Genomic DNA, 25,650 nt, shown 5'->3' on the forward strand with positions numbered 1-25,650 from the left:
GGAAGGAAGGAAGGAAGGAAGGAAGGAAGGAAGGAAGGAAGGAAGGAAGGAAGGAAGGAAGGAAGGAAGGAAGGAAGGAAGGAAGGAAGGAAGGAGATGCAGCTTCATGAATCATGAAATGGTCTGAGTTGGAAGAAACCTTAAAGATTGTCTAGTTCCAACCCTGATGCCATGGGCAGGGACATCTTCCACTACACCAGGTTACTTGGAGCCTCATATGGCCTTGCCTTGAACACTTCCAGGAAGGTCGTAACCACAACTTCTCTGGGCAGGCTGTGGCACCGCCTGAACAACCTCACTGTGGAAGATTTCTTCCTTATATCTAGTCTGAATCTATCCTCTTGCAGACTAAAGCCATTCCACCTTCTCCTATCCCTACAGGCTCCTTAAAAGTCCCTCTCCAGCTTTCTTGTAGGCCCCCCCCTTAGGCACTGGAGGGTGCTGTAAGGTCTTCCTGGAGGGTGCTGTAAGGTCTTCCTGGAGGTCTTCCCTTGCTGGCTCTGACATCAAACTGGTTGGAATGGGATGAACTGAATTTCTCCCCTTCAAGTCAGTGGAATGTGACCTCCCTGTGCCACCTCCCACACAAACTGTCACGCCATGCCCTGTTTCCCCTCCTGGTCACCCCCTTTTCCCCGGGGCTGCTCTTTCTGGCAGCAGGTACTGCTGGCCCTGCCCACTCATCAGCCACTTCGGTAAAAGCTGTGGGCTCGTGGTGCATCTTGGCAACCGTCGGGGTTTTTCTGGCTCAGTAAATGTTCCTGCAYGCCTTGATGCCGGGTGCTCTGCTGTGGAATGCACCTTCTCCAGGCTGTTTGCTCCGGCAAGTCCTCAACCCATGGCTTCCCAGTAGGTAAAGTGGTTTATCAGGTCCTTGRGGAGAAGGAGGAAGCACTTGAGGGAGTTCCATACTGTGCCCCATTTCGAATGTCAGGAAAAACACTGCATTTTGAGGGAATCCAAGAGGGAATTGGAGAAAAACCACAAGTTAAGAAAGCTACGAACAGAGACTGTTCTGTCCTGGGGAAAACGAGAGCGAAAGAGAACATGAGCCTCCAAATAAATAAAAGGCTGCTGTCTCTGGAGCAAGCACAGTATTAAATTTAGGAACAGCTTTCGAAGGACAAAAATAATGAAGCACTGGAACAAAAATCACCCAGTGAACCTGCGGCATCTGTGCCTGCGGAGGTTTTAAAGCAGCCKGGATGAGCACATCCTGAGATCCTTCCAGACACAAGGCTCTACACAGACAGCTGGCTATCACAAGGCAAGTGATGAAAATAAAAAGGATCTTGAAAAGCAGAGATCCAAGAGACATACATTCAGTGCCACTTACCAGCTGGCACGCTTGTGCCAGGAGACGTTACGGAAAAATCTAAATTGTTAAATGTGTCTGGTCACAGAAAAGGATGGCACTGGGATAAAAGCAGAAAAGAAAAAAATAAGAAAAAAGAAGGAAAAAAAAAAAAAAAAAAAAAGCAGAAAAGAAAAAAAGAAGAAAAAAGGAGAAAAAAAGGAAAAGAAAAGAAACAACACTCTGCTTTCCAGCTCTGCCAGGGACTCCTAGCATGACCATGGGCAAGTCACTTCATCTCCCCCTGCTGTTATTTGTGCAATGAAGATAATGATAATTCCTTTATCTGTACAGACTTGAGGGGCAGGAACCAACTATTCAGATGCTGCCAGAACAATCTTTCCTTGGCCTGCGGGCATTGCTGTAAGGCAAATAAAGAAAAGAAGGAATACCTGCAAACATTACTACTGACAGCTGGCTTCTTCTATTTAAATCACGAGCAACTTGGTGATATCACAAGCAACTTGGCTCAAATGTGGAACAAAAATCCTATGTATGTGACAAAACGACAATTATGGGGAAATCTGTGGCAAAGGCTTGTTTTCATAATTTAATAACTCTCTCCAACCTCTGTTTCCAAGTAGAAGCACCAGTTCTGCACTTAAAGACAAGAACTGTGCAAAACTGCTTTGCTGAAGCAAAACTGCAGAGATCACGACCAAGCCACACAAGTTCAGGATGAACATCAACCTTTTGAATGGGATAAATGCAGCYGCATATGAAAGCATGACTTTTGACTCTGCCACCCTGCAGAGGCATCACTTTACTGCAGGAAGCAAATCCAGACTCTCTTCTGACAAAATATGGCAGGCCTTTTTTAGTCCAGTCAGTTTCTGAAGGGTGTTGAAAAGGATTTAGAGACAAACTCAATATTATGCCAGAACCTTTCTGACATGAAAACCCAATTTACAAACTGTACAGKGACTCTCTAGCCCAATTTCCCCATTCCTGCTGACAGGATATGTCCTAAGCCCTTATCTACTCAACTGGGTCACCACTGGCTCTGGAGGTCATGGCAGTGCTATGGTAACAGGAAAACAGCCTGAACATCTGAGGGTGGGATTGCCAGCCAGAAGCTAAATGGTCCCAACAGAGATTTGCTTCAAATGGTGGCTGGACATGCAAAGCATAAGTGGACATGTCTTTAGCTTTTCATCAGAGCTGTGGCCCAACAGGCTGCTTTCTGCAACATGATGCTCATCCCAATCTACACTGGTTGGTGGCTGGTCYTCCCATGACAGATATTTTTCACTCCTCTGTGGGTGTGGCTGATCAAAAATTGTATCTGTGTGAGATATATATGCATGCAGGATAGCAGAGTAGGAAYTCTCTGCCTTTTTGGCTTTCATTTCTGACAGTGCCACTCTCTGAAGCATCAGGGTTAAAAAAACATGCCAGRAATTCACATTTTAGATCCATCCACCTCCTGGTTGTGAAACAGGAAGTTTCACTACTCCTAGATATTGCTAGGAAGAGGCATACAGGAATCAAACAACTTACCGCTTCAGAGTATGCATTTGTGCAGTTGCACTCTCTAATGTATCTCAAGGCTTTGGTGACATGGTCTCATTCAGTATTACCATGATATTACAGAAAGATGGAGGCAAGACAAGTTTCACTGCATCCAGATTCCTCTCTTAGCTCACAACTACTCTAACAGGACTACAGATCTGGTTTTGGCAAGCTCTCCTTACACTGATCACYCACTTCCCCTCAGCTTTGTAGCTGCTAGAAGAGAAAAGGGCATTGCAACATCAGTCATTGTGGGCTCTTCCTTCTGAGGAGTTTTTGGCTCTTTTCTACAGCTTGGAACAGGGAATGATTTGGATAGACCTAAGGAATTCCCCAGTCCTTCCAACTTTCTCATCTTCATCTTTATTCAGARTGTGGACTAGACCACAAAAAACTTTACAGAGGAATTGAAATACATATATGCATGTCTTCATACATGCAATACATAAAACATTTCCCTGTTTGGTGTCACRCTGCACATTTGTGGCTCTCCTCTGACCAACCTTCATGCTACAAATGCTCATTGCATCAAATGGCTGGCTGAAATTGTGCCTTGAAGACGTCTGAAAGCAGTCCAAACAGCAGATGACAGCATAGGGTGGCTACAAGAGCTTACTGCACAAATCCCAGCTGCTCACAGGCATGTGCCTGTATCCTTCACAGGTCTGTGATGATGCCAGCTCCCGCTTGCTCTTGGAACAAAAGCAGCCAACAGCACCTCTGAGAACTACCCACCCAGTACAGATGGGAGTTCATGAAGGTTTTCCTTGAGATGATGCCTTGAGTCACCCACAGAGGTATCACCTCAAGATCAGACATGTACAAGAGTTTGCATGGGTCTGGGGCTCAGGCTGCTTAGATTGAAGAGACAGAAATCAAACCATATGGGTTCCCCACTGTTCTGTTCCCCAGGTTATTGCCTGYTAGCATGACTCTCTCTCCCTAAATGTTCCCTGCATAAATGTGAGATGGTAACATTAAGTGGCATTAAAAATGTGAATGATGAATGCTACACATCAGGCAGGATGATTAAATAACTGCGTGTAGATTCTGGGGCATATTAGCTTCTCTGCCTTCTGACATGATAATTGATCATTCCTAATCTATAGCAGAAACAAAACAGAAATTACCTCCTCTCAAACAATTCAGCTTCTATTCTCCTTTGTTCATCCCCCCTGCACCTCCCTCACAAGAGGGGGAAGCCCATTAACTAGCTCGAACTGTTTTTAATTCAGTGGTATTGAAAATGGGATCCTGGCACTGCACGTAATTGATCCCGTTTCACAGGACTGCTTTCCAAGGAGCAGCAAAGGTGAAGCATTCACATTATCAAGGTCACTGCAGTGAATGCAAGAATAACAAAGACTTGGATTTGCATCAGGATTCAATTACGGGGAAGTATACAAATGTTGCTATACTGCCCCCCAAAAAATGAGAAGTACTCTAAGAGAGCCATACACAGCTAAGCAGAATTAATAAAAAGAACAGCATTTAAAATGGTTTAGTTAAAACCCTATACAAACACAGTGGACTCAACCAGAATTGTGTTTTATGTTCATGTAACTTGAATTTGTAAATTTATAGTCAGCAGGTAAAGCCAAGATAATTTTAAATCAATATACCTAGATCTTAAGGCCAAAAGAGATCATTTAGCTCTCCCACAAAACACCACTGACTTTTCATCTTTCTTTAAATCAATAACAATTCACTCCTGGGGGCAGATTACCAACCTCACCACGCAGTGACTTGTTGCCCATCGTGCCACTTGGTTAAAAAAACAGAACATTTTTAGAGATAACTGAACTTTGTTCTAGAAATTAGTACTGAAGGAAAAAAAAAAGTTTAAAAAATCAATACAGCAGTTACTAGCTGAGAGCATGAAAAACAAAACAGAAAATGACACTTTTAAATATAGATATACACACATGCACACTTCCATGAGCTGCCCAGAAAAAAAAAAAATCAAGAAAAGCCTTAAGTAAGGATTTATGCTTCAAGTGAACTTTTTAAAGCTGAATGTTCCTTGAAGACTGTCAGTAAATTTCCACGCAATTTGGCAACATTTATCAGTTCATAAAAATTACAAAACCAGCCTGATTTTAAAAGGCCTGCAGATACTGAACTATCACATCTGATCAGTGGGAACTGCCCACATGCATTTTTACGCTGTACAGCACTGCAGTGTACAGAATTCAGCTCTGTGGATTACCCTCCCCTGGGCCTGTTTCTATCAGTGAAGGATGCATCAGAGGAAAGAAATAAATTTTGCTCAGTGTTATCATCCACTCAAACTATTACATAGCTAAGAAAAGAGAAAAAAAAAATTCCATCCGACTGCTTGCAGAGACATACTACTTTGTGTGGTATTCAATCACTTCATTTACTGTACTCCAACCAAAATTACTCAAGCCATTAATGCCTCTCTGACTTCTTGTGCATCACTCTGATAAGAACTTCACATTACTTACTTCCTTCTGCTGCAAAATGAAAGGAATGCTGACCACACTGGCACATCTTACCTTGTATCTCAACAAAGACACTGCTACCATCCTTGCACGGTTTCCAGTGGCTGCTTAATCTTTTATCTGCTGCATAAATCTGGACCACAGGCTCCCTCTGGATCACCAGGATGCTGCTCATTTTAAAGCTGCTGGAGCTAGCTGCGTTCTCTTTTGTTTATCCTAAGACGATGGCCTTTAAAGTCAGGATGTGACATTTAAAAGGCCCAGTAAATGCCATATCCTCTCTCAACCATGAATCTTGTCTAACAYAGCAGTATATTATGATCTCGGTGATCTAATTCTCGAGATCATTTCTTTACTAGCAAGACCCAGGATGGCCACTATGATAAAGCTCTGGGAACTCAGAAAATATCTCAGTCAGTGACCCAATAATAAATCTGGTGTTCTCTGCTTCATCTTTTCCTCAGTGAGCCATGTCAAATCATATACTACAACTATACACTGAATGACCTGGGCAAAAGGATGTTCAGAATGCAGGAAAAAAAAGCAGTTTGGCAAGACACTGCATTGATAAAACAGCAAAAAAAAAACAAAAAGCTGCATTTCCATGCAGAAGATAATCTTACTTTCTCAACACCTGGGGGAAAAAAATTATGTTTACAGCCAAAATTTGTAGMCCCCAAGCAGAAACACAAAGAGCAGCTGTGAAGGCATCCAGAGAAACAAGWGTGATGATCAAACCCAGCTGAGACATCAGGCCCTACCTCTCATTTGTCTGCATGGGAGGCTACTCACTGATTTCATCAGAGGAAGYTTCCACACAACCGAGACAAGAATTTGGTCCACAATGGGGAGACAAAATACAACACATCCCTCCAGATACTGAATTAGCCAAAGCAGTGAATGAAACAGAAGACCACTTGTACCTATGATCAGCTGCAGGCTGAAGAGGCACAGAGAAGATCTGCCCATTTTGGAAGAGATCCTATTTAAGGTCCAATACTTTAGTCCTCCATCAGGAAGGACTTGGATGTACACCCAGATTCAATCCCTAACCCTGTATTCCTGAGCAGAACTCTAAAGAGCAGTCAAGAAACATGGGGAAYAAGGGAAAGACACAAATGAATGAGTTTCCTTTATGTCTCCACCTTGACTCCAGTGAAGTGTAGTGCTACTAGACCCTGGTGACTTTTGGTCTCTTCTTGGTCCTGCTTATGAACTGTTGGGTGGCCTTGGGCAAAATCACTTCACTCTCTTTGCAGCCTATAAATGGGCAGGAGGGACATTCCTGCTGCTCACAAAGCACTTCGAAGTCCACAGTTAACATCTTCTACTGCAGCTCGTACAACCTCATCTTTGGCGGCAGCCTTAGGCCTGTGGCTGAAACTATCTCTCCCTTGAGATCTTACTTGTCCATCCCTTGCCAAACACATTTAATCAAAAAGCCCTAAATGATGAGTTTCTRGTTAAGATTTTTTACTGAAAATCATCTTCCCTTGGCAAGCTGTTCCTATCTTATTCCCAGACACGACTTCCAGGTTTCCTTATTTCTGCAATATGCTGCTTCTACCTATACTTTATTTGATGGGTTGACAAGAGAACTGTTGAATTTCCAACAATAATTTTTTTCATTTAAGGTGGCAGAGCCCTGTGCCTGTGTGTCTGGGGTTATTTCACAGGTCTTTTCTCAGAGGCTCCCAAGAGTCAACATTTCTCTCCTCCAATGCTGGCATGCAGAAATACCCTGCACAACAGAGCACAAATGGAGCACTASTCCCTCCTGGACCTGACCACTTTAATTTTTTTTTTTTTGAACGCATATAAATAAAACAGACAGAGGTGAATATTGCAGGGAAACCTCTGGAAATGCATAAATATCAGGAACCCACAAATTATTGCAGCAGGGCTGTGGAAACCATCTAGTGCCTCACCAAGTGCTCTGCTACCACCTGACGATGCAAATGCTGGGATGATGGAGGCTTTTCTGACAGGCTCTTAAGTCTCCTAAACTAGATTAATCTACATGCAGCATACAACAAAGATACAGACACTTCCTAATGGTCTGAAGTGCCAACTTCCATGATAAATATATACATCCTATGTGCAATTATGCCTGTTTCTTAACAGCACTGAGATGGCTGCAAGATACTAATTACCAAAAAAAAATCTGGTAATTATACTCCATCATACCTTTCTCCAGACATAGCTACTTTTAAATAGACAAGGATTTGTTTTCAACATCACAAAGAAAGGGGAGTTTTCTCTTTTGCTTTGTTCTAGCTTACCAAGTGTGATCACAGAATTAAAGTAGAGAAAATAATTCCCATTTGCTGAAATACTGCCACTGCTCCACTGAAGCCATTTCACCTCTGTTAAGAAACATTTGGAGCCCTCTTAGTGATTGTGGGCAGGAATGGTGTTACATGAAACAAAAGCAATCTCATTAGCTAATTCCTGCTATTCTCCAGCCAGAGTTTCAGTGTTTGMCATGAACTGTTTGCAGACTTACCTKCACTTTAATTACCAATATCAYGAGATCCAAARTATTGCCTGCTTGTCTAATGCTGATGTTGTCAGACAAAACCTCTTACCTGCATCATCTGTGGAGATACTGACAAACAGCTTACACCACAAGTGCAGAGCACAAGGAAGCTTCTTCCCGAGGCACCTGAGAGGGATGTAATGAGGGAATTGTGCCAAAGCCACTCAGACATGGAGGTACTGTCCTTGCAGTGAAGTAAATGGMAAAGTCCCTGCTTGACTGCAGTGGAAAGTGAATTAAGGCAGTGCTGAGCAATTGACACTCCCCTTTCAGTGCTACCTCCTGACATAAAAATAAATGGACATTATGGTCATCTGCATAAAAAGCTGGTTAGGTGAGATTATAGCAAGGATAATGGAAACCAGTYCAAACCATTCTATGATTCTAAACATTAAGGATCTGCAACAATGTGAAAGGATGCGCTGATGCCAGCAACATTTTTGCACTGCTCATGCAGCATRGAGACAAATATTGTGATCTGTCTCTGCCTGCCTTTTCTGGTGTGCTGTTTTACGACACAGTTAATGAATTAGCAAAAGAAAGACAAAAAAAAGGAACAGCCCTGTATCGCAGCAATTGCAAATGATCTTTGCCTTCCATCTTGGAAAAGGAGTAACAGAGACCTGTGTTTGACCCCTTTATGGGAATTTTGCATGTGATGGGGGTGGGGTGGAAGGGAACTTGGAGTAAGCACCTAAAAATGGAAGAGTACATATGATGCCATGATGTACAACCACTTTGTTTACCATAATCCTTAGCCACAGATTTATCACCATGCTCTTAACACATGCCATACATCTTTTCTTTCATCTTCTCACCCCCACTTTCCCTTTTAATTGGAAGTCAGTCTGTGAAATGCAATTAAATCTCTCATAAATATTGCCAGCAAGTGCACCCTTTCTCATCCAAGTAACTACCAACATCTTCGAGAAGACCTCATCAACCTCTGATAGAATATGGGGAAGTCAATCTCCCCACCTTCCACATAATTAAAGTCAACCACATTATGTACTTTTCCTTCACCACTCCCWCCCCTTCTCTAGCACATGTATTGCCCTGCCATCAGCTGCTTTCCTTTCATCTGATTTATTCTGTTGCTAATCACTGAGCAGAATCCAGTACTTTCAAGAAGAGCTGGAGCAGTCCTAAGCACAGCTCGGCACCAGGTTTCTTATATTAARAGACAGCACTTTCCCTCTCCTTTAAGAGGGATTATTTCTTGCAATCTACACAGTTTATTCATGCCTGGGAGTGAAAAAAAAGTACCCTTTTCCATTTACAGTAAATGACTGTGACATTAACAATGAAATTCAATGGTACTTCAAAGACTCCTATGGGCCCTAAAGGTTGTGCAAGACAGCCTGGGGACTGAATAAAGCCCAGTTAACCCAACAGGTGGCTTCATTTGCTCTGTGAAAAATAGCTGCTGCTTCTCTTGGAGAGGAAAACACTCGTGGACTCAGCCAAACGGCAGCTGTCAAATGGTCTGACTCGCAGCATCTCTGAAGTTCTCAAGCACCCTCCTGGCAAAGGGAGAAGGTGGTGGCTGTGCATGCCAAAGCACTGCTCCGGCTAGGGCAAAGTGCACAGACCCTCCATGGTCCCGTGGTTTATGAGCCATGTGCRTGCCTCATCCCCAGAATTATTACTCCTATGAGGCAGAGGAGCTGAGCTGGACACAGAGAGGCAGGAGACTTCAGGTATTTGGATGTTCTCCCATGCAACCCCTGGAACAGCCCCTCGGGCACCTGCTGGGGCTCAGCCAAAGGGACCAGGGAGCAGAGTCTGACACAGCCACAGTGATGACCCTGGCAGCCACTTCACCAGCCCTGGCAAATGGGCTCCTGATCCAGGTTAAAAAGTTAAAGGCAGAGAAACCAGGAGGAGCCCCCGAAACWTTTGCTGAAGCGCTCAAGTGCACAAACGAAGTGTCAGTGTCTTTAGCATTTTATGCTGCTACCACCTGATTTTGTTAGGTGTTTTTTTTGGATCTTAATCAGTGAACAGTTGCCAAGCTACTCTAAATACTATTAGTGCCAGAGGCCAAATAAAACTCAACTGTATTTACTGAACAGGTAGCAATTGCTCTCTTGCTGGACACCAAATCAAAATGATCGGAATTTCAGTTACATTTAATCACCTGGGCACTGGAATTTGTAACAGTTTGGAATGGACACTGTCACATTATTAACAGCTCTGTTTTGAGCAGAAAAAGCACAGTTCTCCAACCAGATGTACTGAAGGCAACACCTTGCACTCAGCTGGACTTGGATCAAAGACTGTCTTTCCTGACAGAAGGTGYAAAGGAGGAAAAGAAGAAATTTTCACTGTTGCAAGCAATTAAGATTGAAGCGAATGGGCCCCATGTCACACTTTCCCCCAAGCTATTAAGCACACTTTAGCTCACTAAATGCTTTGGATAAACACRCTGTTGACTGACAGTTCTATCTTTAATGCTTTAGTGAAACTGAAACCATGATAATACCGAAACCGATTCACAAAAAGCAACCCAAACCCAACAGCCCATGTCCAGCGTACTCTGACAGCCTCTCTTTTCTGCTCTTAAGTTAGTTTGGCAAAGAGGTTAGGAAACACTTCCAATGCACCTTAGGGCTCCAGCAATATGGGCAGGGCTCAGCAGAGGCAGAGGAGGAGCAAGGAGAGTCCTAGCCCTGGTATGTGTCCTCTTGGCTGTCACACYGCACCTCTGTGCCTCAGTTTCCCCATCTATGATGGCTGAAAAACTTCCCTGATGAAGGCAATGCATGAAGTTTTAGGCATTGAAATAGCAGTTCACTGACATTAGACACCCCTTCAAAYGATGCTGTATCCATCAGGTCTGAGTAAAAGAAAGCTGGGMCAACTTGYATTTATTTACTGYATTTATTCACATAATGACTGTGTRTTTAACTTTGTCCTAAACAAAGAACTAGACACCGTAAAAACTGAATTTGAAACGGCAGTTGTTATTCATTGACCAATGTCAGAAGACASAGGGAGAACGTGAGGCCACAAGAGATGCACAATTGTTATTAGAGCATGAACAATATTACCAACTGCCTGACTAGGGGATTTGTTTTCTTTTTATGGAGATGTCCTGCAAACAACACTCAAAGCCCTCAGGGCTACCTGACTCTGGCAGAAATCCCCCTTGAAGCTTCAGCCAACATGGAGTAGAGGGCTTGGTGCATCACCTCTGCAGAAAGCACCGGGCATTTTGTCCTTCATGCACACTCAACTTTGCTAGTTGCTGTCTGCAGTTCTGGAAAAGGGGAAGATGGGTCTGTGCCCTCATGTGCATCCTTGCCAGTCATCCTCCAGTTCCTACCCATCTCCTTGCACGGGCCGAGTTGCACCTGGGCCAAAGTGATGTACAATAAATTGAGTAACGCAATCGTTTCCGCAGCAATGGTCTTCCAGTTTACTGAACTGGGTGAGGGCACCTCTCTGTAGAAACTGTCCTTGCCTGGTCAGGTGCTCAAAGGCTCAGACCATAACTCTCCAGCAAGGTCAGCAGCCAATTTCATGCTCCTGGTGCCGCCCCTCAGGAGGGCAAGGCAGAACCACAGAGCTTCATGGCTTAATGATCCACGGCAGGAACCCACTGTGGAGAAGGCAGAGCTCTGGAGATGACAGGATAATGGTGTAGTGCACATCAGTCCCCCGTAATAAGCTTCACTAATGCTGAACTGTGTGAAAGACAACTCAGGAAATAGAATAATTAATAAGGTACTTGACGAGCAGCACTTTCTCTCCTTGTATTGAGGCAGACTGCAGAAAGTTGGAAAGAAGCAATGAAGAAATGGCACACAGGATCCTATATAAATCCTTGCAAACCAAAGGAAGGAGGGTAAGTCCAGTTTTCTGCTTTTACCTGATTCAACTTTGCTTCCTTTCATCTCACATAGGGCCAGAAAGCAAAGATGCACAAATTTTGCGCAGCAGGATGCAGAAGTGCGGCGGGCAATCGCACTGCGTGTTCCTCGGATGCAGTAAGCAGTGCTAATGCCCTCCACTGGCATTGTCCACCTCATTCTCCAAAGGWGCYTTTGAGGCATTGCTGTCTCTCTCTGCAGAGCCAAGGGGCCAGGAGCAAAAGGCCCCTTGTACCACCTGGCACACCCACCACCCCCGGCCAAAACACACAGGGCAGATTTTGTCAAATGCATAAGAGAATTTGCTGATTTTTTCCCATCCATTTCCAYGAAGCAGCGCTCTCACCAAAGCACTCAGAGGATCGGTCCAGCGTGCTCGGCCCCTCAGCACAAAGAGCAATGACTCGGCCCAGTTTGCTGCATTGCAGCAGAAAAACCCTCACCCAGCACCACCGCAGCCAGTGGGTGCTCGGCATCGATTCCTACAGGGCCTGCCTTTTGATCAGAGCCTGTATTCTCAGAAATCATCAAGCCCAAAGAAACAGGAAAATAAATAAATAATAACACTTTCCTTYTGGTGATTTCTATTGTACTGATCTAGCCGGAAATCCCATTAGTTACTTGCTTTGATCAGGACTGTTCCTCCAGGACCAGGAGATGCAGAAAGCATTCCATCACGCTGGCAAAAGAGCACATCTGAACTGTGTTTTAATTAAAACCTTCCAACTCTTGAGCTTTTTGTATTATTTGCATGTAGCTGAACTTTGGCCCAGCTGCTGTGAAGAAACAGAGTTTATTGCTGGCTTGTCTGTCACCTTGGCACTACTCTCAGCTCCTCAGATASAGCCCTCCCCTCCCTGCTGTGTGTCYCCMTGTCCCCTCCTCAGTGGGGAGAGAAGGGGCATTAAACTGGGAAAAAGTACCAGCCAGCCCTACTACTCCTACTACATGAGCCCTTTGCAAGAAACACAAGTGCCAGAAGCAGCATTTTGGAAATCTTTCAAGGAATGAGCAAGGGGTTTGCTGTTGAAATATATTATAATGGCAACCACAAATGAAAATGTGGAAAAACATTTCGAGTTTTACCGAAACAACACCTCTCCAATGAGAAAGAATCAAGGGGAGGAACGCATTTCCGCCTGGTATCATAAAATACTAACTGGGAACCTGTAATTCATGCAATTTGAGAGCTGGAGCTCAGTTCTGACAGAGCAAAATCCTTCCTGGGATGCAGAAGCCATTCTGCTGTGTGRGTGCAGACACCAGGCACAGCAGCAACCAAGGGGGAAAAAAAAATCACGCCAAACGAACAAATAAATGTTACAAACTGCTTATTATGGGTCACGCTGAAGGCAAAAAAAAAAAAAAAAAAGACAGAAGGAAAATGAGAGAATTGCCGGGACAGAGAGCCACCCTGTTCAAATGTGGGCCCAGTCAGCTGGCAATCTGGCACAAGAACGTRAAGAGACACCTGAACTGTGTGAGCTTTGGCAAGTTGTCACAGGGTGAACAAGGGTGGGTAATCTCTGTGTTCTGTCCAGCACATGTCCTGCATGCTCACACACATACAAYGTGCACACGCACCCATGCATGTACTTCCACCTCCACACTCCTACAAATTCATTTTATCAGCCTGATGGGTGCATGGGAAAGGAGAAATGCCCTGTGAGCTGCCATACCCTGAGCAGTGCTTCTATATCACAGCTCGCTCAGCACCCAACTACTGAAACACAAATGTTCAAACTCCTCTATTTCCTGCACTGTTACATTTAACTTTTGAGGGAGATTACTGTAAAGAGTTTACTTRGTCTGGTGAAGAAACTGCAGCCAGAGAACAAGTGTGTTTATTAAATACCTACAAGACCACTGCTATTTCTCTAACAGCACTGAAAGTATTTTCACATTCTTTTTTTGGCTATTTTGAAGTCCTGGTGTCTTAAGAGTATTTCAGAAGTATCATTTATGCAGGCTGTTAAAAATGTAAAACTACTTTTAATGCTAAAATCAGAGAAATAAAATATCAGACAATCGAACTATTAGCTTGCAGACTGAGACTAAAGAAGTGAATGGTGAAATTAACAGTGAAATTCAAAAGCAACATTAATGGGGAAAAAAAATCTATAAATTGATGTCATCTGGGCAGTGAAACCATTTCATATGCTTTACTTTTGCTCTCTGCCAGGTACTGTGCTCAACACAATACAAAGAGAACTCCTTGGCCTTGAAGACTGTGTTTTAAAGTGATTGGAATCAGATTAGTATAAGATCACTTGGCAATCCTTTGAAAATAGGCCAGCAAAATAGGAAATAAAATTTTAAACCAGCACTATCACTCTTGTAATGTGACATGAGTAATGGGCTGCAAAACCACAAGTTTCTTAAAGCCCTGAGATCGTGAAACTTTTACTACACTGGATTGCAGCATGGTCAGYTCTACATTTCTTGGAAAATATCAGCTTTTGTCACTCAGACACCTCTAAAAGCAAAGCAGAGTATTTGGGCACCTATGTGTCCCTCACACCCATCTGCAGGGCACCATCCAGGTGCAGTCCATGAACTCATTTTCCCCACGTGTAACCTGGCATTTGCTTTTTGTACCTCACACCTCACAAGCAGCATGCTCTGAAGGAGACTGACTGCTTMACCATAAAGATATTTGTCTCACTGCCACTGGGATATGGCAAAACCTGCACCCTACTGCACAACGCACAACAGATGTCATCAGTTGAACCTCATCACGAGATCTTCAGCATCTCTCTTTTTCCCTTCTTCAGGAGGAGGCAACAACTATTGATAGGATAGCAACAACTATTTCTTACTGTTTTTATTTTAATCTATAAATAAGATGTTTTAATTTCATGTCCAAATAGAAAGGTCTGTCTGCAGACGCAGGAAAATAGTTTTTATTTCATCTTTTAATGTCCTCATATATCAACAATGGGGCTGTCTCAAATACTTCGAGAATAAAAATGACCTCTAAATAAAAGTCATATTGTAATTTGGGGATTTTTTTTCATATTTGAAAGTCTTCTCTCAATATTCAAGCATGTATTTCCAGTATGTGTAGTATAACAAAAAGACTTACAATAAACTATAAAAAGGTAGAATTACCAATTGGGGAGGTATAAATAAAACCGTAAAATATTCATCTGATCCWTAATTCATTTGGTAGCAGACACCCAGCCATCTGGACTGGGGTGAACTCAYGACTCTGGAATAGGATGCTGGATGAAGACTTTGCATTTAATATAAATGCAGCCATCACAAGAAAACAAACAAAAAATTCAGACAATAAACCTTTTTGTTCAATACTAGCTTTCAGGTTTTACTTTGCTCTGCCAGTGTGTTTGCTTTTTATAGCCTCTGATTGCATGCTCTGATTGCATGTGACCATGCTTCAAAAAGATACCAAAATACTTCTTCCAGCTGATTACCAGCACATGCATGGAACTTCAGAAATGAAATTATTCTCTTTCTGGCTGAACCTTCACTGGCAGCTCAATACTAATTTTCACATCTCCCTGGACATGAAGGGTGTTCACAACCAGCAGAAAGATCCTGCTGCAAGGGGCAGTTCAAGGTGCACTCAGCTGTAAATAGAGACTATGATCTCTGAGGCAGTACAGTTTACCTGTGCATATTAAAATACCCCTGTATTCACCCATCGTGGTATGGAAGACATTCTTYGCTTTAAGAGTACATTGTTCTAGGTCAAATGCTGCAATACCTGCATTAACACACTGGAAGCCAGTGCTGCATCACTAAATGGCAGTGCTTTCCAAAGAGATGGACAACTGCAAACTTTAAAACCTCTATTTATGCCACTAATAGCTCCTCTCTGACCAGTGTGAATCAAAAGCAAAGTTTAAACTCCCAAACATACCAAATTCATAAAGGATTGCCCGCAGCTGTCAGAGTTTTCTCAGAGTTCATAAAATGATTAGACAAATTCATGCAAGAAAAATCCATTAAGGGCTATAAAGCACAGAGATGTTCCCTGGTGGCTCTAAGGAAGCACTGCTCTGCCTCAGGCTCATACCCTTTCAATGGTACCCCACTGCTGGGAAGGTGATCCAGCCCAGTGGATCAAGTACAATGGATGTTTAAAGGCAAGCCCTGCTTACCAGGCTGATTGTGGAAAGGTAGTTTTCCAAAAGCAAGCATCTGCTTAAGCTTTGCAGGCCTTAGGCCAGCAGTTCTGGCTGAAAAGTAGAGCTGCAAAACCACGGTTGCCAGCATGCTTGCTTCTTATGTGAGGTGATGGTACATGCTGCACCTACTGGAGCACCCTCTTGGAAATTTTCTGTTATTCCTAAAGGAAGAAACCAAGCTGCTCCCTTCTCCAAGTCAAACTGAACAAACCTCTGAAGACTTTAAAGTTGGAAGAATCACACCCTGAATGTTATACGTCTGTTCCCAGAGGCAATCTGAAAACATGGTTCCTACCTCCTGCCTCATTTTCTGATGCCTTCTCCCCACTGTGCAGGGCTGCCATCTCTTGATTTCAAGAGCATGTAGATGCTGATGGGAGATTGTAACAAGCTCCACATTGCTGGTTTCCCTTTCTGTATCATCCTTGACTGCTTTTTGAAGACTACTAAGGAAAACACCTTCTCGTTGCTCCCCTCTACTCTAGCATCCCTGCCTATGCAATTATAGTAAGGACTATGGTTTTCAGAACACTTCCTTGCTCCAAGCATCTAGTGGGTTTTTTTTTTTGTCAAGTAAGAACCTAGCCATGCCTCCCAGATAGCACTCCAGGTTGCCAGGTTCTGCCCTACAACACCTTTGCTTAAAAAGCACTGCTGCTTCACAGGGTGCAACCTGTATTTCTGGTTTGGCCTCAGGCATGSAGACTCCTCAAGGCATTAGACACATTAACTCCTCCTCTGTTAGCGAGCACATCTGTATCTTTCTTCTCCTCCTTGCCCAGAAGGCTCAAAAATATCATACAGGTCACAGAAGGGGATTGAACACTGGCTGCTGACTTTTCAAACAGAAAACAGGCAGGGGGTTTATCTGAAAACACACACAGAGAAGGTCTTTAAGTGCAAAGGAGTCTGTGGCATTTGGGATGCCAGCAGGAGAACTGCCCCACTCTCATACCCCCCACCTCCAGGCCAGCTCYGTGCCTGAAGCCATTCCCAGCATGGGACTTGCTGACATCAAAAGCAAAGAAAATTGCTTGGCTGTTTAGGCTGGCTTAAAGCGAATACTCTTGGCAGGTTTTAAGCCTAGAAAGGTTTTAGACATTGCATCTTTAGAGGGTGCTCCTGTGACGATACAGTGGGCGTGCAGGCAACCATGAATCAAAAGCGCCTGCTCCCTATGGACCCATTATGAGACACGTCTCTGACCAAGACGTCATGGTAGGTGCTCCCTGTACACAGGGCAGATGAGATGAAAGACCTCAAGGGAGATGCACATCTCTGTCCAGAGTGACAGCATACCTTAATCATCCAGCTTGGGGAAATCGCTGAGAAAAAAAAAAAAGTAATGCAGTTGTCACTTGAAAAGCAAACTTCAATATTAGCAGTGCACACAGACTGCTCTCTGGAAATTGTTTTAATAGGTGGAGGTTTCAAAAGTATGAAAACTTGAACAAAACAACGAGCAAGGGAAGGATGAATAACTCAATCCTATCATTGCCACTTATGAATTATTCACTGTGCTCCAGCCCACATGCACCAGGCACTTTTTAACACTTTGAGACTGCATTACAGATGGTTCCCTACCATCTGTGCTGGGAAGTCCCCTGGACACRTAGTTTGCAGCAATGCCATAGAGAAAAACCATGCTTGGGTCAACTCCTGTGCCTACAAAGGGATGAAGGTCCTCTGTCTGCCTGCTGCAGCTCTASGGTAGTCACAATGGAGGCCAGCACAATTTCTGTGTCTCTCATGGSTTGTGGCATTGCTCACCCTTTCTAGCCACGTTTTCCACCAGAAAAATACCAGCAAAAACCCACAGAAGCAACAACAAAGTCCTGTATTTGGAACCTAAGGCCACTGATCCTGCATGGATCAGTCCCATCCCAATACTGTCAGGCCCCCAAGGACTGGGGGAACAGAAGCACGACTGGATTACCAATGGAGATTAGAAACCAGCCTCTTCTTGGGTGCAAACCTTCATTGTTTCCTTGCTGTATTTCCAAATCTGATTTGAAACATTTGAAGGAAAATTACATCAATCTGAAAATGCCAGACTGAYAGCCAGCACCAATTCTTTTACTCATTATTTAAAATAGGGGAGAGAGGAAGTGGGACAAATTATTTAGGAGAAAACAATTTTTCCCCCCCAGGAAGTAATCAATTTGAGAGTCCAATCCAGAGGTATTTTCTGCTGCCAAAAGCTGCCATGCCCAGAAGAGGTAGGGCACCTAAGCACCCGCTGTCTGTGCATTCTTTGCAGTCCYGAAATGAGCATGGTCTTGGGATGGATGAAAGCCAAATCAACAAAACAGACCCTGGCATTTCTCTGCAGTGCTGGGTTACTGAATGCGTGCCAGCAGGACTCCAGCAGCCAGACCTATCCCACGGCATGCAATTTTTCAATTTCCTGCAGCCAACAGATCTTGTCGCAGGATTTCTCCTACTGCTGCAGTTGGCCTTGTGTCACTGATTCAACTTCATTACCTTCATTACCAGCCTTCGTGAAAATAYATCACACCAGCAGAAAACCTGTGCCAGGGAAAAGATGAGACACGAGAGCTGCACCCCTTGGAGGTAATTCCAGGGGGAAGGTGGGTGGCCTGAGACTCCCCTGCAGTCTCATGTGCCCTGCCTACTCTTACCTGAGAAAGGACTGCTGAAGTGAGGCTTTTTAAGAGATATCCAGAATCACTGGGCATGGACCACTCCATTACTTGCCTCAAAGGACATTTTTTGGAGGCACCTTAAAAAACCAGATACTCGCTCTCCATGCTTGGCAGTTAGCCTGATTTGCAAAGCCCCTCTTTACATCTGCTTTATTTCTGGCATGGGCAAACCGATGATCACCCAGGGGAGTGCTGAAAGAGCACATTACTGGGAAGCACATTTGAGGCTAAGGCTCCAGCAGACAGGCATGGCTTTTCTTCAAGAATGGTGGGACCAGCCAGAGGACAACGAAACACAGTCGCCACTGCTCTCTTTATGCAGCAGTTTGATTGAACCTCCTGTTGAATCAAACACAAGGGTATCCAGATGGTATTTCAGCACCACACAGTGTGTTGAACACCCATGGCTTGATCCATTGGTATCTCTYTGGATTGTGGTTCCACTGAGGTAAACAGTAAGACCTAAGCAGAAGCTACACTCACCCRCTTGTTCCTTAGCACGAGACACATTTGTCACAGGTTTACCATTTCCTCCAACAGACCTTCCAGTACAAAGCTCGAGGTGCAAACTCTGCAAAGAGGTTATTCTTGGCCTATGTGGATAAATCCTGCTGCAGCTAGAGAGTTTGGGACATAAGTCACAAACCAGGAACATTTCCTCMCCGTCTGCACTGATCAGCTAGCTATCATCTCCTCCTGCTCAGCTACATTTACTGAGATTTGTGTGGATTTAATGTCACACATCGGGGAAAATCCAGTGGCAGCAATGAAACACCAATGCAAACCCTCTAACAGGAAAATACACTTCTTCCAACAGCAGAGTTACTGACAGCAGCCTTCACAACAGGAAAACAGTAAACAGCATTAGGACCGTGACACCCACTGATCTRCACAGAACAGATGCCTTCAATGGATGTCATACTGCTGTCCTCCAATATTCCTCCAGCAGATTCCATGCCACATCTATCAGCAACATCCCCGGCACGCCTTTGTTCCCTCCTCAAGAAACATCTGAATGATCTGTCCAACACTTCAGCAATCCAGTTTAATTAGCAGGACAGGTATCTGCACTTTGTGGCTGCTGGCTGCCAAGCCTGTGCACATACACCTGGGTAGCAGGAATGAGACGCAGCCCTGCTCCAGCCAGTGTTTTTCTGCTCCACAGCRAGGATCTGCCAATCTACATCCAGCTGTCACACTGAATTGCCCACCAGGTTTCCTGGCTAAACCTTGCCCGGAAAAGGCAGGGGGTGGCTCCAGTGATCTGGCAGCACAGTCCTCACAGTCTCAAATGGCACCTGTTAACAGTCCTGGAAAGACTTCATGGTGGATAAATTCAACTGGGGAGCCCAGAATTAAATGGCAGAAAGCAACTGGGCTGGCAATGGGAGACACTCTAACACAGAGAGCATGAGGGACAAGAGAAGGACAGGTCAGKCTCCGTGGATTTACAGAAGTTGTGTGATGTGCCTGGTGTGTTGATGCACATAGAAGGAGACGTCATCGTGTTCTTGCCTCCCATTGCACGTCCAAGTGACAGGGACAATGGCAACTCCATGCCTGTGTCCAAAGTGACAACTTGTTTCAACTTCTGGGCAACGGTAGGGCAAACAGATCAGAGCCCCTGACAAAGGAATAAGCCAGTCTACATGATCTCTGTACAGTGCAAAACCAAAAATAACACAGTGTGAGTGACATCTCAGTCCTGCCTTGTTGAAGAAGTGACATTGTACCATACCTCACCAGCCTGAGCCCAGTCACTTTAGCATCAYAGTGTAGAAGAGGGATGAAATTTCCCAAAGTCACTCAAAACAATTTTCTCAGGCTGTTTGCAAAGTTAAGATGTTTTAGCCATTTTCAATCAAAATGGACTCTTAGAAATTTCCCAACAGGAAAGACAGCTGTTTTTTTTCCTGGTTTAGTGGATGGATACACCGACATGCAAAGAAGTRGAAGTATCTCCATGAAGCTTAGTGTAAAAGGAAAAAGTCACAAATCCTAAAAATGTGTCCTGCTGAAAGGAAACATACTGAAGACTGCAGAAATTATAATCTATGAGACATAAGCACTGCCCACCTCCCACCCCCCATATTTGAAAGGCCACAGTCCAGCCCTCCGTGCTGGACACTTCCACCCGTTCCAAAGCATGGTCTGCACCGGATTTGGCTGCACTGATTGGCTCAGGCTCCCACCCCTGACATTTCCCCAGGTTGAAGATCCACTTACCTGCCTGGTTTGTGGTTACATTTACAGACACAAACTGCCGGGCTCCGGGGCTCTGGTCGGACACTCCATTCACTGCCTCAATTTCAAAGGTATAGTTTGTATGAGCAAGCAGATCCACCATCATGACAGAGGTGTTTTTCAGGCCGGTTTGCTGGGGGAGGTACCTGACATGACCGCCACACGCCTCACACAGACCCGAGTGTGAGCTGCACTTCTTGCATGCAATATAATAAGACACATCTTTCCTTCCACCAGTATCAGCGGGGGGAATCCATTCCAGAAAGACACTAGTCTCGTTAACATTTGAGATGGCACTCCGAGGAGCAGAGGGGGGTCCTGGTTTGTAAAGTRAGAAAAACACATGGTAAAAACAGTATTATCAGTCATCCTGCTCACTACTACTCTCTAGGCTCACATGTCAGAAAGTACGTGGGGACCAGTTGCAACAACACCTGAAGAGCTGGGAAAATAGGGATTTGTTTTGAGCACTCCCAYCTCAGCTCCAGAGGTCTGTGTTGGGAAGCAGTCACCTGTGTGGGAGGAYAAGACACAGGGCTGGCTCACACCCAACAGGAGGAGCACTGCACCCTGGGACATTGCCTCTGGTGCTCTCCTTACTCTTCCTACCAAGGGAKCAGCAAGACTTTGCCCTGTCCAAGTCACTGCTGGCTTCACCAGGGGCAAYATTCCCTCTCCTCACCCCACGGCCCCTGCATCACTACCCCTATGTTCTAAAAGCCAGACACACACTGGGTTTTCACACTACTCAGGTACTCAGCTCAGATGCCAAATCTTTGCTCTGCATGCGCCCGCCTCTCCCCATCCGCTGTTTGGCAACAGCGAAACCTGGACCTGGCTATCCAAATCACACTTCAGTGAGACGCTCAGCATAGCCCAAAGCAGATGGTGACCTACAAGGGCCACTGGAGACACAGCCACTCCACGGCAGCCCCCTCGGCTCTGCCAAGCTGCAGCACGGCTGGTTAGCCACCCCACACTTTGCCAAGCCTCCCYGCTCAGGATGCCAGCATGGCACGGYAAGGCTGTCCAAGGAGGAACAGCTGCTGCAGAGGTACCACAGCACCTGCAAAAAAATGAGCTGTTTCTCTTCATCCTGGTGGGAAAGGCCACGGCTGGGCAAGCAAAGCCCACCTTGAGGCACTTTCAAGACTCCCTCCACRCAGGAGGTGCTGGAAGGTTTGTTTTTAACAGGCTTGTGTTGCAGATGAAGGGCAAGCTGCACATACACCCTGCAGACAATGTGGAAGGACAAGCAGGAGTCTCATGCAAGTTATCCACGTGTTAAGTACTCAGGGAATGCTAATGAATGAGGAAGAAAAAGGGAATTTACCAAAGCAAGCCAGGATGGATTTTAGTCACAGCACCACCAGAAACTATACAGCAAAGGCTGGGATTTTTCCTAGGGGAGGCAACACAACACACTCCTCTTCAGTTTGAATGAAGTTGTCAAAAYCCATGAGCAGCTCCTTGAAAAGAGTCCGACAAGTAGCTTCACTAGCTAGATACCCATACAAATCTAACAGGCTGAYTTAGGCTGTCATCTTCTTGTTTTGTTGTGATAATTAAACTCGATTCATTATTTAAAACAGGCAGTGTTGCAAAAATGAAATCGCCTTATAAACCAGAAACATTCTCCTCCATTTCCTTGTGCTATTCCCCTCTCTGAGTCCATAAAATTGGTTACACTGATAAACTGAAACAGTCATGATTTTGACTCAAGCTGTTCTGATTCAACGAGAAACTTGCCGCCAGAGGAAATAAATAATCCTGATGTATTTTTTTATTCTTCAGATGAAAAGCAGTTGAAGAAAAAAAGCTAAGTTAGCCTAGGAAATGCCGGATATCTTTGTTATGTTCTGTGATCCCTTCAGATCCCTACRAACAGGGAGCAATCCATTCCCAAGCTGCATCCCAGGGATCCAGCACTATTTAGCTAATGACACCAACATACAGCCCAAGTCAGGATTATTTGCGGCAGCGTCATGCCTGTACTGATGTAATAAAAACTACAGAATTCATCACTGGAGCTGTATGGAGTTATATGTACTGTGCTTCAGGATTTTTATATTATTTTTTACTGGTTAAACTGCCCTATTTCTGATTCCACTGGATGAATGACCTTTTGCTGATGCCAGTACTCTAGGAAAAAATAAAGAACTCAGGCAAAAGAAATACTTACTGGACAATGAGTCTTTAACGGGGGATAAATTATTACTTTTGTGAAGACACCAGAGGTTTTTACTTGCTTTGTACAGAGAAGTCAGCTACTCTTCTTGAAAGCTTAAAAACATCAGCTTCAGCGGAAATGCTTTAAAACTAGTGGGACTTTATAACCTATAAAATTAGCGTTCTCACAGGGCCTCAGAAAAAGAYCTTTAGTAGTCTAGATATCTATCAAGACCTACTTGAAGAATCCTGAAACTGTGCTTGGATAAAACTTGGCTAAACCCCAGCTGGGAGAACAAAAAGGTGTTTTATTTCAGAAAAGGGGGGCCCTAGATCTGCCAAAGTGGTCTGCTTAATTTCCAGACTCCCTTTATCAAGGGCACAGATATTAGTCTACTGACTTTAAAAARCACACATATAGTTTTTGGATTTGCTATATTGTACCTTAAGATTCACCCCTTTTGCACCACAATTTTATGACAAGAGGCAAATACTTCTTGAAAGTAAAGATGCTGCTATTTTTCTTGATGGACAGCAAACCTATTSTCTACTGATGCACATATTTTTAAAATACAACCTAAGAGAGAAATTACCCTCAAGATATAAATATATGTATGTACACACTCAAAATTAACTCTAAACTTTTTTCAAGTAGACTATTACAGTAAATACTATAAAGCCTTTGATTTGTCCCATGTGAAATATTACACATATTTCCCCAACATGCTCTGAACAACAATAAGGCTACTTGTCAGAGACATGAGGGGATAAGAAAAGGGTGCAACTGTTTTGGTTTTACATAGATATTGTGCAAGGACCTGAAGCTAGGATTACTTAGTTAAGAAGAAATAAAACGCATTTACTTCCTGGAAGATACATAATAACATTAAGAGAATTCCCAAAATGTCCATCAGGACCAAAACTACTTCTTTTTTGTCTAAGAGCACTACAATCAGTTCAGACTGCATCACAGCACTACAAGTTTCAAAATTACTAATCATTACTTRTAAAACATACTTAAGAAACTGAAAAAATTAAACAAAAATATATTCCTCCCCCACCCTGCACCTAACTGAGCAAGTCACAGTGATGTAGCAGCTCTTCAGTGATGCTGCTGGTGGTGGTGGGGAGACTCATGCAGCTTGGAACTGAAAAACACTCGCTTTAAATTAGGAAAATGTGATTTTGCAGCTATACTGAGTGGCAAGGGGACTTTGCAGGTGTAGACCTGAAAACAGACATTGATGTATTCTCTAAAATTAACTACATTTTTTGTTGAGGGAATCCTATGAATATTATTAACTTCTGTGGCAATAAATAATAAAAACATTAAAAAAAACCTGGCAATATTTTCCTACTAGTCATCACTCAAGTCTCTCTCACTTGTGTTTTGGTTCATGATGAGATGCTGCTTTCCAGATATAATTGGACTGGTTTAAAATGCTAGCATCACTACCTACTCTCTACTGCCCTTGCCAAAATTTTCTGCCCCTGGTGCTGAGCTGGCACAACACATGGAGCCCTCCTCATCCCCTTCAGCAGAAATACAGCAGGATTCCTAAGAAAAGATGCACGGGGAAAGTGAGGGTGTCAGAAGCACATGGAGAAGGCTCAGATATGCCACCCTGCCTTTGGGGTGGTAGCTGTGAATGCCAGCAGAGGCGGTGAACATCCCCAGCTGCAGCTCTGGGCTTTGCAATGAACAACAGAAGCTGAGCACTGCCTCGATCAGGATTAAACTGCTCATCTGCCCCAGAAGCCCTTGGTACCCTGCCAAGCCATATCCTAACACAGCTTCAGGCACTGTGTCTGGGCTTTAAACTAGCTTACTAGTAAGCTTTCAAAACAAAAGCAAAACCCACACTGAAAGAAAACCACCCAAACAATAAAAGCCAATAAACTTAGACAGCCACCATCAAATAGATAAGCACAAAACCCCCAAACAGGCATAAAGAGGAAACCCCATGATATTTGCAGAACTGGAAATTACAGCCTTCACCTACRGGGTTCAAACTGCACTGGAAACCTGGGGGAGACAGGCTGGTCAACTTCTTTTCTTTCAAACAAGAGCTGTTCACCAAACTTGCTTGTGCCCCTCTGAACCCTGCCCAATCCTCAGGACACAGGCATGCATAAACATCTTCCTCGGGGATGGCAGCTCCTTCCCTGTGCTAATGCACCAGCAGGACAGACTGGATGTGCACCCTTCATCCTGGGAAGGGCAGAGAGCAACAYCACTGATGGTGGGCAGGAGGCACAGTGGACACCAGAGTCTGGCATAACTCTCTTGCAGTTCCTGGCTTTGGTTCTATCTGGACAGAAAAGCCTCCTTTGTGAGTGTTTCCAGAGCTCAGAGTGTTTCCCAATACCATGCTGGACCACATTTATCTGAGTTTTTCAAGTCAGGCCAAGGGGCAAAATGAACAWCAAGAAATGCTCTATCAGGTTTTTCATGCTCTAACCCACTCTGGCTATGGCTCCAGCAGMCACTGCCATACCTGTTTAATAAACCCAGAAGTGAGTGCATGACTCACCCCCCGGACCACTTTGATCTGACAGCACCAGTGACTCCARTGCTGCCTGAGGCTGCCTTCTCCTTCCCTGCAGCACAGCTTCCAGCAGCCACATCCCTTTGCCTGGTGAAAATCAAAGGCAGAGTTCAAGGGGCCCAGCTC

The 25,650-nt window shown here is 44.3% G+C and overlaps 1 protein-coding gene across 4 annotated transcripts in view; it reads right to left on the reverse strand.

Moving 5' to 3' along the window:
• The window catches only part of EPHA5 (EPH receptor A5), a 192,623-nt gene that overhangs the window by 62,525 nt on the left and 104,448 nt on the right, over window positions 1-25,650 (reverse strand). For 3 of the 4 annotated variants that reach the window (XM_057376622.1, XM_057376637.1, XM_057376631.1), the window contains exon 5: window positions 20,789-21,124. The exons of the other annotated variant lie outside the window; for it this stretch is intronic. In XM_057376622.1, the coding sequence (XP_057232605.1) occupies window positions 20,789-21,124 (336 nt within the window). The remainder of the gene's footprint in view (window positions 1-20,788; window positions 21,125-25,650) is intronic. 4 annotated transcript variants of the gene reach the window in all.

This window comes from Malurus melanocephalus, unplaced genomic scaffold (assembly GCF_030028575.1).
Source record: "Malurus melanocephalus ecotype Western Australia unplaced genomic scaffold, MMel_1.1 scaffold_9, whole genome shotgun sequence".
Taxonomy (NCBI): domain Eukaryota; kingdom Metazoa; phylum Chordata; class Aves; order Passeriformes; family Maluridae; genus Malurus; species Malurus melanocephalus.